Source organism: Panthera pardus, unplaced genomic scaffold, assembly GCF_024362965.1.
Source record: "Panthera pardus isolate Hobbes unplaced genomic scaffold, ASM2436296v1 HiC_scaffold_8, whole genome shotgun sequence".
Taxonomy (NCBI): Eukaryota; Metazoa; Chordata; class Mammalia; order Carnivora; family Felidae; genus Panthera; species Panthera pardus.
Window position 1 is genome coordinate 97623251 of NW_026527013.1, and position 16921 is coordinate 97640171.

Here is a 16921-nt window from a genome sequence, read left to right on the forward strand (position 1 = left end):
AATAAGATGAACAATAAAGGATAAGTTAAACTAAATAAAAGATGTAATACAGAATAAGAAATACAATAAAGGGCACTTCCAGACTCTGTTCTACTGTTCACTTGCTCCTCTCCATTGGAGAAAGAATAAATTATCAGAAGAGGGAACTGGCACACACTGAAGGGTCAGACCCTTCTAGTTCTGTGTGTTGGGGGGAGACTTTCCTGCGTGCAGAAGGGAGGCATTCGGGTTCAGTCTACTCTACCACTCTTCACCATGTGTTATATTTTGCAAATGTCCCTAATGCTTCAGGATAAAACAGAAACAATTTTTCTTGGTATACAGGGCTTTATCCAGTCTGGGTTTTGCCTCCTTGGAAACTACCACTTCTGGATCCCTGTCCCCCAAATCCATTTGAAATAGGTTGCCAAATCCATCAGGGTTTCTCCTACCTAAAGGCTTTTGCTCAAGCTGACACCTCTATCTAGAATCCCTCTTTGCTATTTTTGGGGGCAGGTTAATTTGTATTTTAAACTGAGATCATGCTTCCCCCTCCTCTGTGAACCCTTTCCAGGCATGGAGCTGAAGTGAAGGAGATACACTCTCTGTGAATATCTCAGCAGTGGTGTGTATGACACTGTTTTCTAATTATCTGATTACTCACCTGGTCCCTACTAGATTGTGAGCGTAGATTTTTTTAAAATCACTGTACATTAAAGATTAATATAGTATTCCTGAATACAAATACTTAGTAAGCATTTAACTACAAAAGAAAAAATGAATCTATATGTGGAACGTAGAATAGACTTAAAAAAATCTTTAATGTTTATTTATTTTTGAGAGAGAGACAGACAGTGTGTGAGTGAGGAGGGGCAGAGAGAGAGAAGGAGACGCAAAATCCGAAGCATGCTCCAGGCACTCCAGAGCCTGATGCGGGGCTCGAACTCACGGACTGAGCCAAAGTCAAACGCTTAACCAACTGAGACACCCAGGCATCCCGAACAGACTTTAGGCATATAGCTATACTGACTTATACTTACAAAAATAGATTTATATGGACTTCCAATTTTTACATTACTAAGGCTCTATTTTAGAATTTCCCATCAGGTTATCAGCATCATTCCACAAAAGAATGTTTGCACCAAAAATGTAGGAGGCACGTGACTTAAGAATAAAGGACAATCTCATAAATCAGAAAACACGGGGACAAAGTCAGCAGAGCACTACAGACTGGCCCAGGATCATGACCTTGCATCAGAGCAGTATTTGGCAGCCACTGACTTACATTCTCTTCCCCAAGTGTAACTTCTCACTGAGGCCTTCATAGGGCAGAAAGCAAACAATTAATTAGAGGGAGTATTTTGTGAGATTGTCTAACGAATAAACTAGGATTCTCTGTTGCTGATTGAGGCTAGATCCACATGCTTCGGTAACCAGAGGAAATAGTGGTGGGTTTGACAATCTCTTATGAAAAGTGAGTATATTCTTTAATCCTCACACCCCATCATTCCCTTCATAGCCGCCATTTACACCACATCACTCACCCCGGGCTGGCAGCTCTGCCATGCCTAGAATGAAATATGAACCCACTCCTCTTTCCACGAGCTTTATCCCAGGCTAAATGCACCCACGAGTCCTTAGCCTCTGGCTCCCTATCAGGAGCAAAAGCAGCAGCAAGACCACACCCAGAGCGAGCACAGTTGCCCGGGGTTATGGGTCTGGCAAGGGAAAGAAAATCTTTTCAGGAGGCTCAGCCTTCCTTCGCAGGAGCTTATTTACTTTGAAGTAAATCTTTGTAATTGTTTTCTGCTAGAGTTAGGAGAAGTTTGAAAGCTGTCAGTGAGCCTCGAGAGGTGCACAAATGTACATCAGGAAGGATGAGGAGCCAGGATGCTGCAGAGGGGGTTCTTGGTGATTGACATTTAACAGCACTTGGGGCTGCAGAAGGGCAGTGGGTTTCCTCTGATGGGTCTACTGCGGAGAACTTCTATTCATCTGCTGTTTATCTGACTCCATCTATCAAATATGGAAAAACTTGCCATTAGCAGATTGCGGCTGCCATGAGTAGTAGGAAATAGTTTCATGGAGATATCATTTGTGTGTATATTTAACAGTCTGAGACTTTTGCTACTAAATATTAAGCAGAACTCATTTATCAGGTGCTCAATTAATACTTCAGAAGTATATGACTACATCTTTAAATAAAATCTTAAAACAGAAAGGGACTGGGACGCCCAGGCGTCTCAGTTGGTAAAGCATCTGACTTCAGCTCAGGTCACGATCTCTCGGTCTGTGACCTCGAGCCTCGCGTCGGTCTCTGTGCTGACAGCTCAGAGCCTGGAGCCTGTTTTAGATTCTGTGTCTCCCTCGCTCTCTGCCCCTCCTCCACTCATGCTCCCTTTCTCTCTCTTTCTCTCAAAAACTAAATAAACGGAAAATAAGTTTAAAAAAAAAGAAAGGGATGGAATTCTTTTGCTATACTGACCTTACTTCTTGAACTTTTCAAAATTTCACTTTTAAAAGGGATTTATAGCCCAGGTTACTTTCAAAAGAAAGTACGGAGGCAAAAAGTATTAGGTAAATTAAGAATTATGATTCTTACATCAGCAAAAAGGAAGAACGGCACAAGAGAGGAGTTAGTCAAGCACAGGATTTATTTCTAAGTTTCAGGCAACAGGGTAAAAAATTATTTGTGTTACCAAGGCATTATATAACAACTAAAGAAGATACGCAAAATCATTCCAGGGACAATTTTTTCTTCTGGAATGATACTCAAGTATGATCTTGTTTCACTGGTGTTCATATAGGGACACTGGAGTAGTAGAGTTGGCATTGCATACAATTTATAGAAATGCTATTTTAAAAGACTTATCATATGAATACTTTGTAAAGGTTACGGCTTAACATTAAATTAAAACTCATGGAAAGCATTTCAAGTTGGGAAGGGATCTGAGACAACAGGGTCCAAATAAATGCCATGGGACTGACTCTCTCAAATATCTGACAGCACATGCCTCCCTCTAGCAGGTGCTAGGGGGTCAGTCAGCTAATGACTGAATTCTCTAACAAGTACTTATAGGACAAAAATTCTGTTCTTAATTTAGAGTCACATGCTCAGGCCCAGCCCTAGACTCCAAGACTCAGAATCTCTAAGGGGAAGCAGGAGCCAGGAACCTATCCATATTTTTATTAAAGCTCTACTGGCAATTCTTAGGCTAGACATGGTTGAGAAGCACCATTTTTTTTTTTTTTTTGGTCAGCGTTTGGTTTAGATAGTTGTTCAGTTCAGTTTAGGGTCATTGTTTCTAAAAGAGCCTCTGTGGGCGGGGCCTGCACTACCGATTATGGAAGAGTGAGCCCAGAAGAAAGCACAACCAGGGAAAACCCTACCAATGCCTGTTTTCCAGGTTGCTTCCTCTAACATCTTGTGGTCATTGTTTTAACAATCATTGCAAACGCATCACTTTAAGAAACTGTTGAAAAGACTCCAGCTTTGGAGAATGTTTTCAGGGGAGATTCTCTGTTCATCATTTTCCATGGTTCTACTTTAAATACTCAGTGGGAAACAGAATCATGCTGGAACTCTGAAGTAAAAAAATTTAAGCTCTAAAATTATGGTTTCATATAGAAAGCCAACCAATAGATAGACAAGAGATAAAGCAGCTATTTTTCTCAAAGCACTTCTATGTGTGCTTGACTGACTTCAAAATCCATTACTGTAACATACAAGCTACAATTTAATTCTGAAATTTGTAAGTTGGACTTCACAGCTCACTGCTTATCCCTTATCCCCCTTCTACCTACTCTCCCATACTTCATCTGTGTCTATTTGTGATCTCTTCCCTTATTTCCAACAAAGTTCTCTGTTAAAGCTGCCCTTAAATTTAATTCTTATTAATCCAGGTATTTTAGTTAATTCCAGATATCATCTGTATAAAAATGTTACCATGAATATGGATAAAGGAGGAGTTGGAAAGGCATATGCTATATAAACTGTGATTTATTCCATATCTCGTATATTTATAGAATGGTTTAAAAAAAAAGGTAGATCTGCTTCAACCTACAGGTTAAAAATTAAAGACCAAATTTGATTTGATGTTGACATTCAATCCTTTCAATTTATCCAGGCATGAAAAGTGTTTCTTAAACTCTATACAGGTATAAGTCATCATTTGCAAGGCATGACAATAGACGAATCCCTCTCAAATGCACTCTCATTTAGACACTATAACAACTCTGAAGGAAGAAAGAGTACAATGCCCATTGGAGCAAATGGGGAAACCGAGGCACAGAGGAGTGCTGCATTTTGCCCAATGTCACCCAGCTTATGAGTGACAAGGCCAGGCTTTAGGAATAGGTTTCAAATCCATTCCAGCTATCCATCACCGACACATGGTGGAAAGAATGTTAAAGCGAAGAAATAGTTTCCTAGAATAAAGTTACAGCAGTCTGAGTGTCCTGCAGCTGATAACTGGGGCATCAATTTCCTTTGAAATTCAGGACCCTAAATACTCAGCTCCTCTATGGAAGGTACAAAAGACTTAGTGCTATAATTTATGATGCTGATCCTGATCTACAATTAGAATTCACAGGACCTGGAACATCAGATATAAAGAATCATTAATGTAACCTCTTTGTCAATATAGAAAATTGCTAGTGTTTTCATATCTGTATAATACCTACTTATTAAAAAGAATGCAATAGGCCATCCTTTATCTACAATAAGTTTGATAAGATCACCATATTTAACAATGCATATTTAAGGCAACGAGATAAAGGTCTGCTTACCCCTCCTTCATGTCATTAATGGGCAGTGGGACCCTGCCGCCCCGGTCTAGGGCTGACGTGATGTTTATGGCGTTCAGACGCTCTGGCTGCCACACATTTTTCACCGCCCCAAGAAAGTCTCCAAGAACCTCGCTGGCCAACATTTCTTCTACATTCATATTTTTAATGAAGAATTCTGCTTGATATGGTAACGGGAAGTCTAATTTTGGTGAAAAAGGATATGTGTATCTTTAATAAAATAGTCTTTCGAAAGAGAAACAGATGAACAATTTGAGACTTGTTGATTTCTGTCATAATCCTGGCTTTGGGGAATAATAATATTGACTTTAAAGACTTTCTGCATAACGGAGGACATATCTAAAAACATAACATACATCTGACACAGAATTTTACCTACAATGTAATCAAATCCAAGGGATAGCAGGGCAATTTGTAATTGTAGGATCTGACCAAAAAAGATAAAAATGCCACAGCTGCCTCAAATTTCCCAGTGACTTGCCAGTCTCCTCCCCTGCCAATATGGAAGGAGTATTTCCAGAAAACTCTACGTGGGTAGGAATAATATTTTGTATTTGTAGTGTTTTAAAATCGACAGATCTTTTTCAAGTACATGGTCTTATTTAATCATTACAACCCTATGTACTTCACTGCCCATTTGAACAGAGGACAAGGTTGAAGCACAGAGCAACGTTCTTTCCAAATAGAGATGTTACAAAATATCTGTAATTGTTTGTGAGTTATTTACATATAATTTGAAATACCATAATTTTAATTTGCAGTATTCCTGATCTTTTTAGAGCATGCCGAAACATTACTTTTACTAAAATAAATACTGGTTATATTTTCAAAAAGAAATCTGAAATCATAGTAATTTCTCTTTTGATCACTCCATAATTAAATATTCTAGGGAATTATATTTTAAATTTCTCACAAAATTCCCTACCTCATGTTGTTAGAGATTTACTTAGCTTTTTTCCTTTTCAACATCTCATCAAAATTTCCCTCTAAAAATTTTTAAATTAATATTTTTAAGTAGCCAATGTCCAATTCAGACTTTCAGTGTAACTAAGTAGAATAGATAGAAATAAATAAAATTTACAGTTGACTCTTGAGCAACATGAGTTTGAGCTACACAGGTCCACTTATATGTGGATTTTTTTTTATATAGTGAGTACTGTAAATGTATCTTCTCTTATGATTTTTTCAATAACATTTTCTTTTCTGTAGCTCACTTTATGGTAAGAATACAGTATATAATACATATAACATATAAAATATGTGTAACAGACTTATTTATGTTATCATTGGTAAGACTTCTGGTCAACAGTAAGCTATTAGCTATTACTAGTTATGTCTTTTGGGAGCCAGAAGATATAAACAGATTTTCAACTGCTCAAGGGTCAGCACCCTAACCCCTGCATTGTTCAAGGGTCAACTGTATTTCAGTTCCTCAAATGTTACTCTTGAATTAAAAAACATCATTTCCTATATTCAGATTGTTCTGTTAAGATAAAGAATAGCTTTGGGGTGCCAGGCTGGCTCAGTCAATAGAGCATTCAACTCCATCTCAGGGTCATGAGCTCAAGCCCCATGTTAGACATGGAGCCTACTTAAAAAAATTAAGATAAAGAATAGCTTTTTATGTTTAATAATATTTCTGTAGTAATAAAGGCTACTTTTTTGGGAATACTTACTATGAGGTAGGCCAAGCTAAGGGACTGCGGTGAATTATCACATTTAATACTCACGACCAGGGGGTGAGTAGGTACTTGCTCTGGATTGTCAGAAGGGGAAAATGATCTTTAGAGAGGCCCAGAATGTTGCCATCATTTGAACTTGCCTCATATATTTTTTATCTAAGCTAAAGGAGACCGTGTATATAAAGTGCTCAGTGGAGCTCCTAGCATAGAGTAAGAACTTATAAAATAGTAAACTTTAGCAATTATTATAAATAATATGAGCAAGCTGTTTACCTGAATTCTCCCCTTAGAAGGAAAAGAAATTATTTCTGGACTATATACACATTTAAAGTCCTCAGTAGTAATTACACTACATATATTCTCTGATTTACTTCATTAAAACTCATACATCTGTTAAGTATTCCACTCTTACTCAATAATTAAATAAAAACTAAAAATTACACAATAAATAACTGAAATCTTGATGACCTCACCTCTTATGAAGCCTCTTTAATATTAAAAGACATTTGAAGCCAGAGGAAGATGATCAGGGGAACATGTTCAGGGGAAGATGTTCAGGGAACATGTTCAGGCTTTAGAATTTTCAAGGGGGTTTTCTAGACCTATGGTGTCTCTTCCTAAAGACTGAGTTTTTCGAGGCTCTAATCACGGAAGGTTCTTTATTCATCTTCTACACTGCCATTTATTCTGCTTGTGATTTTGTTAGATTTGTTTGATGTATAGCCCATCTGCAATCTTCTAAAATATGATTTATTTATTCTATTTTATGTAGATAAGTTTCCTGTTTTATACAGATACATTTCCTGTTTTATACAGATAAACAGTAGTTTAATCATGCCACATTTTTCTCCATAGTGAAAAACAGCCATGCATAAATATGTCATGAAGAACAGTTTCTTGGCAATAAATAATATTTATAAATAATACCAAATATAGTTTTTGAGTGTGCTAGAAGTCTATCATCCATTAATTTTACTCCGTGTTTTTATATCCACTTTTCCAAAAAAGCGTGCAAAACATTTTTCTTATTATCAATGCCACTTTTTGGAGAACTGTTACTTGGTTTTTCCTAATCCATGTGACCCTGTTTCGTGGCTCCTTTCTGAGACACACTGCCGCCACACCCCTTGGAGGCTCTGGGCCCTACAGCTGCCTGCTGTCCACCGAGCCAAGAGCTGCTGCCAGACCTTCCAAAGATGAGTCATAGGAGCTTTCTAACTTTGGGGAAATCCCATGCCTGCTATCTTTGGACATCACAGAGGCCAAGGGAACGGCAGGCCAACAAATTGGTGGCAGGTCTCTGAGGCACTAGACCCAATTTAGAGAATCACTCTATGTACTCTCCTTGAGCTCCAAGCTCTGTGATTCTACATGACTAATTTCCCATTAGGTCTCTCAGAGGAGGAGACAGCTGGGCAGAGAGTCAGACTGAGCATGATTATCCTGATATGCAACTCCTGCTATTTCTCTTCCTAACCTTATCCGGGAGACACGGCACGTGTGTAGGCCCTGCTCAAAGATGTACATCCTAGTGCCCACATGCACTCCATCGAGACCAGTGAGGATAAACGCACGCTATTTGGTTCACTGGTTTTCACAGTTTGGGGCCACTGAACCCTATGTAAAAGACAGTGGGGCAGCTCTGCCCAAAATAAAAGTGGAGGCTTCCAAAATCTATCTACTCTTCCTCCTTCACCAACACACCTTTAAAACCCCCGATACAGGGGCACCTGGGTGGCTCGTTGCTTAAGCATCCGACTCCTGATTTGGGCTCAGGTCATGATCTCACAGTTCGTGAGCTTGAGACCTGTGTCAGGCTCTGTACTGACAGTGCGGAGCCTGCTTGGGATTCTCTGTCTCCCTCTCTCTCTGTCCCTCCCCTGCTCATGCTCTCTCTCTACAATAAATACACATTAAATAAAATAAATAGCCTGTAAAGCCAACTTTCAATCTTACATATGTATCTGCTTGAGCATAGGTCTCTACATATCAAACACATAGAGGACGGATGCCCGTGTATTCTGTATCTACCAGTCCTGAGACCAGACTTGAGGAGGAAGTTCAAACTGTATACCAGACTGTCTTTCAATCTGTAGGGACTTCTGTACCTGAGAAAGGGGAGCCCCTCTGGGAGCATAATGGTGAGGTTAGTGGTCCAAGCCCACTGTAATGTAACTATATCACTACACTGATGAATTCCCAAGGAGAAAGGGAATTTTGTGATTATTCTGACCATTAATGGTACTTCAATTCTATAAGGATAGCTTAGACTGGATGCAAGCATCCAATTACAGTTGCAAAAGTCTTCTGGGTCCAAACAGGAATACCTACCAAAAGCCCTTGGGAAGTAGAAAAAGGGACAGGGAATCATCTGTCCAGGCCCACAGAACTGGCATTTGAACTTGCCTTTCATATATGAAAGTCACGTTAAGTTTTAAACTAGCACACTGTTGTGTGCAACTGATGCTGCTAAAACACGTGGGAAAAAACTCACGTATAGGGGTTCAAAATCTTTAAGCAATCTCCCCAATTATGTTTTGCAGCATCAATTCTATAACTATTGCTTTCTTTCAAATAGTGTAGAGGTATTTTTTAACTCAATTATCAAGAATTGCAAATTAGTAGGTTCTAATAAAATATTTTGTTTGCTCATTTAATTGTACTGGTAAATAGAACTATGAATTCCCTATTTAAGATGCACAATTGCTTTTACTAATTTTATGGGTAAAAATGCTGTGTCAGTTCTTCTGTTACCCTCATAAATGATATCTAGCATAGAGAGGAGTATCCCATGATTTACAAATTTTAACTACAAAGTTTTTAGTGGCATGAATTTTTTCCCAACTGAATGCCAGAAAAGGGTCAGAATACTTGAGAGTGCAACTCTTAGAATATTTCCTGTGTCCCTAACCTTCCAAATCCTTGGGAGTAACTGACAATGTGACTATATGTAACTCCAAATTGCTGATAGGCTCCAGCAATGCGTGATTTGCTATTTAGGAAGGAGACTGTGACCCAAACTCCAGTGTTTTCCCATCAACAACTCTCCATCTTCACACACAATTAAACCACTACCTATGATCAGTTTTAAAGTAAAGTAATAAAACTAGCTAATAATTACTGACTGTACACTCTGAGCTCAGCCCCATGTTAAGTACATTTCAATCCTTAACTCAGAGACTCCTTCCTTACCCCAGACTTGGGAGAGAAATGCTGGTCTTAGTCTCATTTTACAGATGATGAAACCAAGGCGTGGAGAGGTAAGTGGCCCATGTGTTTGGCCCCCTATTCTGAGCTTTTCAGCATCATCACACATCATAATATTTTATAACCAGTTAAATATTGCTTCACTTTCTTTTCTACACTTTACTACTTTATTGGTAACATTAGGTATGTGGTACCTTAAAATCTTGAATTGTGTTTTACATAGACACAAAACATAATGAAATACTTCTGGTAAATAAGAAAACAATCAGCAACATATCCTTCGTACCTACCTTCTGCTGACATTATATTAATTATCAAATTATGCCTTGCAGTCTCAAAGGTACGCCTATTGTAGGCAGTTATCTATTAGAAAAAGAAAATCATATTAAAGAAGTGAAATGTTATTTGGGAAATGAAATTCATTAAGGACGAAATGAAAACAAATTGTCGTTCTTCCCATTTTCGTTATTTGTTTATATACTTACAAAATGTGTCTTCTCCAGGCAATAACGACTCAGAGCTTTTAGCAATGTTATGGGAAAATAAATAATTAGTCAAGTCTATTTAACATGCAAAAACAAAAAGTTAAAATCGGAAAGACCCTTTTATAGAACACCATTAAGTGCTAGTACCAACGAAGATGCATCATTAGTAAATGGATTAACCATTAGAAATTACTTACCAGTGCCGGTCTAAGATTTCAAAAAAGCCAAAACAATGTATTTTTGCACTTTTAAATGGAGCTGAAGGATCATACTAAAAAGTACACTTTGAAAAAAAGCACATCTCTGTGTTCTTTGTATTCAGTAATAAACTGCACACCAACCAGTCAAAAAAATGCATGAATAACCCCTTGGACCTCGTATCTCCCAATGGGAGCAGAAGAATAATAAGGATCATAGCCTGTAAAGCTTATGGCACATGCTCAAAAACACAAATCAATCCCTTTGTAGAGTCAAATATTAGTAAACATTTGCAGAGCCAATGAACTTACATCAAAGTCAACCCCGAAATGGCCAGTGCAAACACCAAACAAAGCAAAGGCCAACAACAAGATAGGGCCTCAAAAATTAAGGAATAATTAACTTTATAACAGATATTAAATCATTCAGACAGGTGTGCAGTACCTCAAAAACAACAAATGATTGTGCAATCGTCTTAGAATCCCAGCACTAGCCTTCTGGCAGTGACAAGCTGTAGTGCACATTGAGACAAAAAGAGCAGGACAAAACTGACTCAAACGAAAAGAACAATCTGGCTCATTTAAAAATAAATATCAAAGACTGTTATAGCATCATCTGTGAGCTTTAGAGGAAAGAAATTACGCTCACCAGAAATATTATTTGAGAGAACAATAAAAAAAAAGAATTTTGGAATAAGTAAGTCCAAACCTTTAACACTATTTGAAAGTACATATTCTGAAAAGCATATTATTGCACGAAGTTAAAAGGATTTCTCTGTCCCCAATTTGTCAAATTTCTGTTGGGTTTAATGACTTCCTTGTTGCTGTCTGTTGGGACACATAATCAACAAGTTTCCCACGGGACACTAAAATTAAGACGAGTCATTAAAATAAATTAGGAACTATTGCTCACAAAGAAGCAAATGAAAAAATGCAAAAAAGACTTGAGGATTTTAAAAGTTTACCCTGTGAAATAACTTAATCATTTTCTCAATGGGAAAAAAAAAGTATCAATTTTTTACTATTTGTTAGGGTATCTCAAAGCTAAAACTCAGAAAGATCAGACATTTTCAAGTTCGTGGCAAGATTTTTTATGGCTAACTTCCCATAATTATCACAAATTTCATTATTATAAATTTCATAAATTCTAATACTTTTTTTTTAAGTCACAGGCTACTGAAGAGAATAAAGGACCTTTCATAAATCAGGGAGAGAATTTTATCTGAATTTATATTTAATGTTTAATTTTAACAGCTATAACAGAATGCAGTCTATCACTTCTAATGAGGTATTTAAATAAAGTAACATTTTAACGTTCTCAAATTTTACTTCTCATGATGATGTGAAGCCCTTCATAGCAGAGAGGTATGCATGCGTTCAGGCTTTTTTGATCCCCTATTTCTAGAACAGTAGCTGATCTATTTTAGATGCTTAACAAATATCTAATGAATAAATTAATCAGTGGGTTTATATGTTTAAATATTAGCTTAAGATATGCAAACCTCTTTTTGACTACGTTAATAGAATATTTTAAAATACTGTAAATATGTTACTATATACAAATATAGATATGTTATTTACAGATAAATCACTACTTGTGTTAAATGAAAGATATGCTAAATTTTCATCATTACCTTTTTAGCATATTATTTGATACATATTTGTAACATTATGTTAGTAGTAAGGTATGAGTGAGAACATCATGAACCCTTGAGAATCCTGGCTCAAGACATGTGTTTCTCTCCCATCCGTCTCTGCAACCAGCAGTAGCCATTTCGAATTTTACGTTTATCATCCCATTCATTTTTAAATATAGTCTTATTATAAATGCATGTATGCTTAAAATATGTTAGTTTGCTTGTTTCCGAGTTCTATAACAGTGTTTAACTGTATGTAGTCTTCAGGGGCTGGTTGTTTCATTCAACATTATGTTTAAAACATTTGTCCATGTTGCTGGGCAAGCTTACATTCGTTGTTGCTGTAAACATTCAATAATATTATAATAGAGTTGTATGGTGACAGATGGTAGTTATACTTGTGGTGAGCATCGCATAACTAGAGAGTTATCAAGTCACTATGTTGTACACCTGAAACTATGTAACACTGTGTGTCCACTCTACTTAAAAAAAATTTTTTTTTAATTCACTGAATGAAAACTCCACAATTTATTTCTCTATTCTTCTCATAGACTTTTGTTATCTATTCTCTTGCCGACAGGCTTCTGGGTCTCCATTGCTCTGTGCGTTTCCAGTGTTTTGCTATACAAACATCGTTCAATAAGCATGATTGGCCACACCTCCAGTAGACATTTGCAAGTGTTTCTTTTGGGTATATGCCTAGAAGTGGGACTACAGCATTATAGGGTACAGTGACACTCATCTATGTGAAATATTCAATACTGTTTTCCAAAGTGCTTATCTAATCCCCATATCCACCCTCAGTGACTTTTACCAAGGGTAAAATTCTCATTGTGGTCTTAATCTGAACATTTTTCATTACTGATCAGAGTAAGTTTCTTTACCTAATTGTCATTTGTGTCTCCTCTTTAGTGAGATGTCTGTTCATGCCTTATTACTTATTTTCATGTTTTTTTTCTTATTACCAAGTCCTTTTTTATATTTTAGATACATATCATTAGTCAGCTATATATTTTTAAAGTATCTTCTCCCAGTTTGTGGGTTGTCTATTTTTTAACGATTTTGATGAACACCAGTTGACAAGTGTAGCACAGTAAAATTTATCAGTCTTTTCTCTTAAGTAAAAATGTGTAGGTATTGTTTAAGAAATCCTTCCCTACCCCAAACTCAGAAAGATATTCTTCAACCTTTTCATATAACAGTTTAAAATTTTGCTTCCCATATTTAAATCCTTAAACTACCTAAACTCAAGTTTTGTACTTCTTATGAAGTAAGAATTTAATTTTGTGTTTGCCATATGGCTAACCAATTCTCTGAGCACCATTCACTGACATCCTTCCCCCCAGTCAGCTGTGGTACCATCTCTTCAGATGTATATCATTGTTCCTTATGTAGATGTATCTGTTTCTGGGCTCTCCATTCTATTAATTGGTTAATTTGTCTATCCCTATATCAATACAACCTTATGACAATTACTAGCGATTTATAATAAATCTTGATATCTGGAAGGGAAAGAAACCTTCCTCCCCTCTATTTTTTTTCTTTAGCACTAAAGAAAAAAATTGTTCTTGGCACTAAAATTTATCTTCTTTATAAATTTTAGAATTAGTTTACATTAGTTTCATGAAAAAAACCTATTGCAATTTTTCTTGGAATGGCATTGAATCTATAGATCAATTAGGGGGGAAATGATGCTTTCATGATTTTGAGTCTTCCTGTCACTGAATGGACTACCTTCTCACTTATATAATCTTAGTATCAATTAAGTTTTATAAATTTCTCCATATAGACTTTGCACACCTTCTGTTATATTTATTCTAAGTGCCTTACAATTTTTGCTGTTGTTATAAATGGTATATTTTTAAAACATATATTTTCTCAATACTTGTGTTTCATGTGTAGAAACAGAACCATATTTTTCATATTGATCCTATAGTTTACTCCTAGGCTTTCTTAAAATTTTAATAGTCTATGGACTATTTATATCATTGAGTATTCTATTTCTTCCCTTAAATACTTACAGATTTAATGGTCTTTTTTCTTTCTTTACTGCAATGGCTAGGATTTCTAATATATTCTGTAATAAATGTGATGGAGGGGTTCACTCTTGTTTTGCTCTTTAATTTAAATGGAATTCCTTTAGTGTTTTCCAATTTAAAAATGACATTTGACATTATTTTAGGTAAATAACCTATATAACTTTACCGAAAATTTTAAAAAAATATTTTGACAATAACTCAAAATAACTTTTTTCTTATATCTACATATATATCTATGTAGATACTTATATGTTCTGTTTCTGTATCTTATATCTACATTGTCTACTGGAAGGAGATTTATTGATAGAAGTCACTGGAAAGTCATATTAATTCAAACTTCAATTCAAAAGAAGAAACAGCTTCTCTTTGCCAACACAGAAGTTCATATCCACAGTCTATGGCTGATTAAAACTTTGGAGAAAAACTCAAAGCATGTGATCCCCTGAGAGTTTATACCAGATGGAAAACATGCCATTCAGGACCTGTACAAGCTCCTGGCAATTCCATTAGTAGCTCCTATGATGCTGCTCTGGTCACTACCACTAAACCCTTACGGAATTAATAAATTAGAAATCTAAGCTCCTGAGGCATCAGGGTATAAAACTGCAGTAGGACTCTCTTGCCACTGACTGCCATTATAATTCTGATTTTGTTGGGTATGACAGGGAAACCTTACTAGCTTTTATATCCATTTAGTTTTTATAGTGTTAATTCCCATTCAATGTCAATATTGCTTTTGTTATTGTTTTAATTTTTTTTTCAATGTTTATTCACCTTTGAGATACAGAGAGAGACAGAGTGTGAGCAGGGTAAGGGCAGAGAGGGGGAGACACAGAATCCCAAGCAGGCTCCAGGCTCTGAGTTGCCAGCACAGAGCCCGAAGCAGGGCTCGAACGAACAAACCGGGGGATCATGACTTAAGCCAAAGTCGGGACGCTCAACTGACTGAGCCACCCAGGCACCCCTATTGTTTTAATTTCTAATGTCTTCCAGGTATGATGTTAGGTACTGGTGAAAATCTGATGGATTATAATAGCATCCATTCCTTCCAGAATAAAGGCCAAACATATCACCCTGGCTTATGGAGCCCTCAAAGATCTACCCCTACCAACATCAACACCTCTATTCCCATCATCTGCCCTCTGGGGTGCATCCTGCCTTCTAGCCACACTTAGAGTTCTCTAGATCGCGTGGTTTTGCTTACATCTCCAAGATTTTGATGTGCTGTTTCTTCTAAGATAGGCTTCCTTCTACTTGTGAAGTGAATTCCTATTTACAACTCTGTATCAAACAGTACCTTCTTATTAAAATAGTTATGACAGTGTTGGCTAACAATGGATTTCCATTCCAGTGCTTCAATTCCTGGAAGACATAGCAGGACTCACCTCTTACTCATCTTCTACTACCAGCAGTTATCATAATACTTAGCACATGATAGGAGCACATGTCTTTTAAAGACTGTATTTCAATGAACATGCAATTTGAAATTAATATATAAAGCAAATAAGTGTTTTAAGTTTGTATTTATTTTCTTACACAGAATTCATATTATAGTAATCTATCATTTTTAAATGTCTTTTAATTTTTTCCCACTAATTTAGACTGCTCCCTTTTTTATATACAAAGCTGAAACAAAGACCTTGGTAGATAAACAGAAAGGAATGGCATATTTCCAAATTAAAAAAAAAGTTCTAAGTAAATTACCTCAATTATTGTTGGTTTCCCCACATTTTCAGCTGTCGGAGACCCATACAGGACGCCATCGCTATATGGTGTCCTTTGGATATATCGAAGCCATCCAGGTCGGTCTGGGTAACCCATTAAATTTGTGTTAAATGTTATAGGATCATTACTAATCTCGCCTAGATAAGAAACACAGAATTAAGATATAAGACAGTTATTTTCACACATGTTGCTTTGGTAATTTCAATCAAAATATTTCTAAAAATTTTTCTTACATTTGTAGCAAACTAAATACACACCAAAAAAACAAAACAAAACAAAACAAAACAAAACAAACAAACAAACAAAAACCCAACCCATCTGGGAATTTCAATTAGAGCCTCAAGTAAAGAAAAAATCTTTTTGGTTATTTAGTTTGCCTGGAAATCTTATGCAACAAAGAAAAGCAGTCATACAATGTTTTTGGAAATTTGCTTTCTTTCTTTTCTTTTTTCTTTTTTTCTTTTTTTTTTTTTTTTTTTTTGTCACATAGGAGTGTGAAAGTTCTGCCAAGGAGACAACAATCTTTCAGGAAAATCCTCTAATCATGCTGATGCACATATTCTCTTGAGAAGCCTTTCTTTCATAACACTCTGGATACTATCAAACTAATCATAATGGATACCTCAAAATGATGAAAGTATCAGAAAAACAAAAATAATGTAATTTTAAAACTTTGGAGAATGTTATAAATCCAAAAAGAACTGTAATTAATAAATAATAATAGCACCATTTGTTAGAATGTGGCTGGTCTCTATAGGCACTATTTCACCTGATTTTCAAACACACCTATAAAAATGTTGCTAATAATATTAGCCCTAATTTTATTCATGGGATATGTAATTTTCCATGTTAAGTAACTTCTCCATGGTCTTATTAAATGGTGAAATTAGAATTTAATCCTGGCAGACTCCAGAAACTATGCTCTTAACTACATATTTTCTTCACAAACATTGGAGCTACTGCTCAAAAGGCTCAGCTATGTTGTTTTGCAAACACAGAATGCCACATAAAAACCTTTTTTTTGGGGGGGGGGTGCCTGGGTGGCTTAGTCGGTTAAGCAACCATCTCTTGATTTCAGCTCAGGTCATGATCTCATGGTTTGTGAGTCCTAGCCCTGCATCGGACTCAGGGCTGACAGTGTGGAGCCTGTCTGGGATTCTCTCC

The 16921-nt window shown here is 36.4% G+C and overlaps 1 protein-coding gene across 13 annotated transcripts in view; it reads right to left on the minus strand.

Moving 5' to 3' along the window:
* Positions 1–16921, minus strand: part of SGCE (sarcoglycan epsilon) — a 69268-nt gene that overhangs the window by 23493 nt on the left and 28854 nt on the right. For all 13 annotated transcript variants that reach the window (XM_053897007.1, XM_019443347.2, XM_019443346.2 and 10 more), the window contains 3 exons: positions 15737–15894; positions 9965–10037; positions 4768–4966 (listed from right to left, as the gene is read on the minus strand). In XM_053897007.1, coding sequence (XP_053752982.1) covers positions 4768–4966; positions 9965–10037; positions 15737–15894 — 430 coding nt within the window. The remainder of the gene's footprint in view (positions 1–4767; positions 4967–9964; positions 10038–15736; positions 15895–16921) is intronic.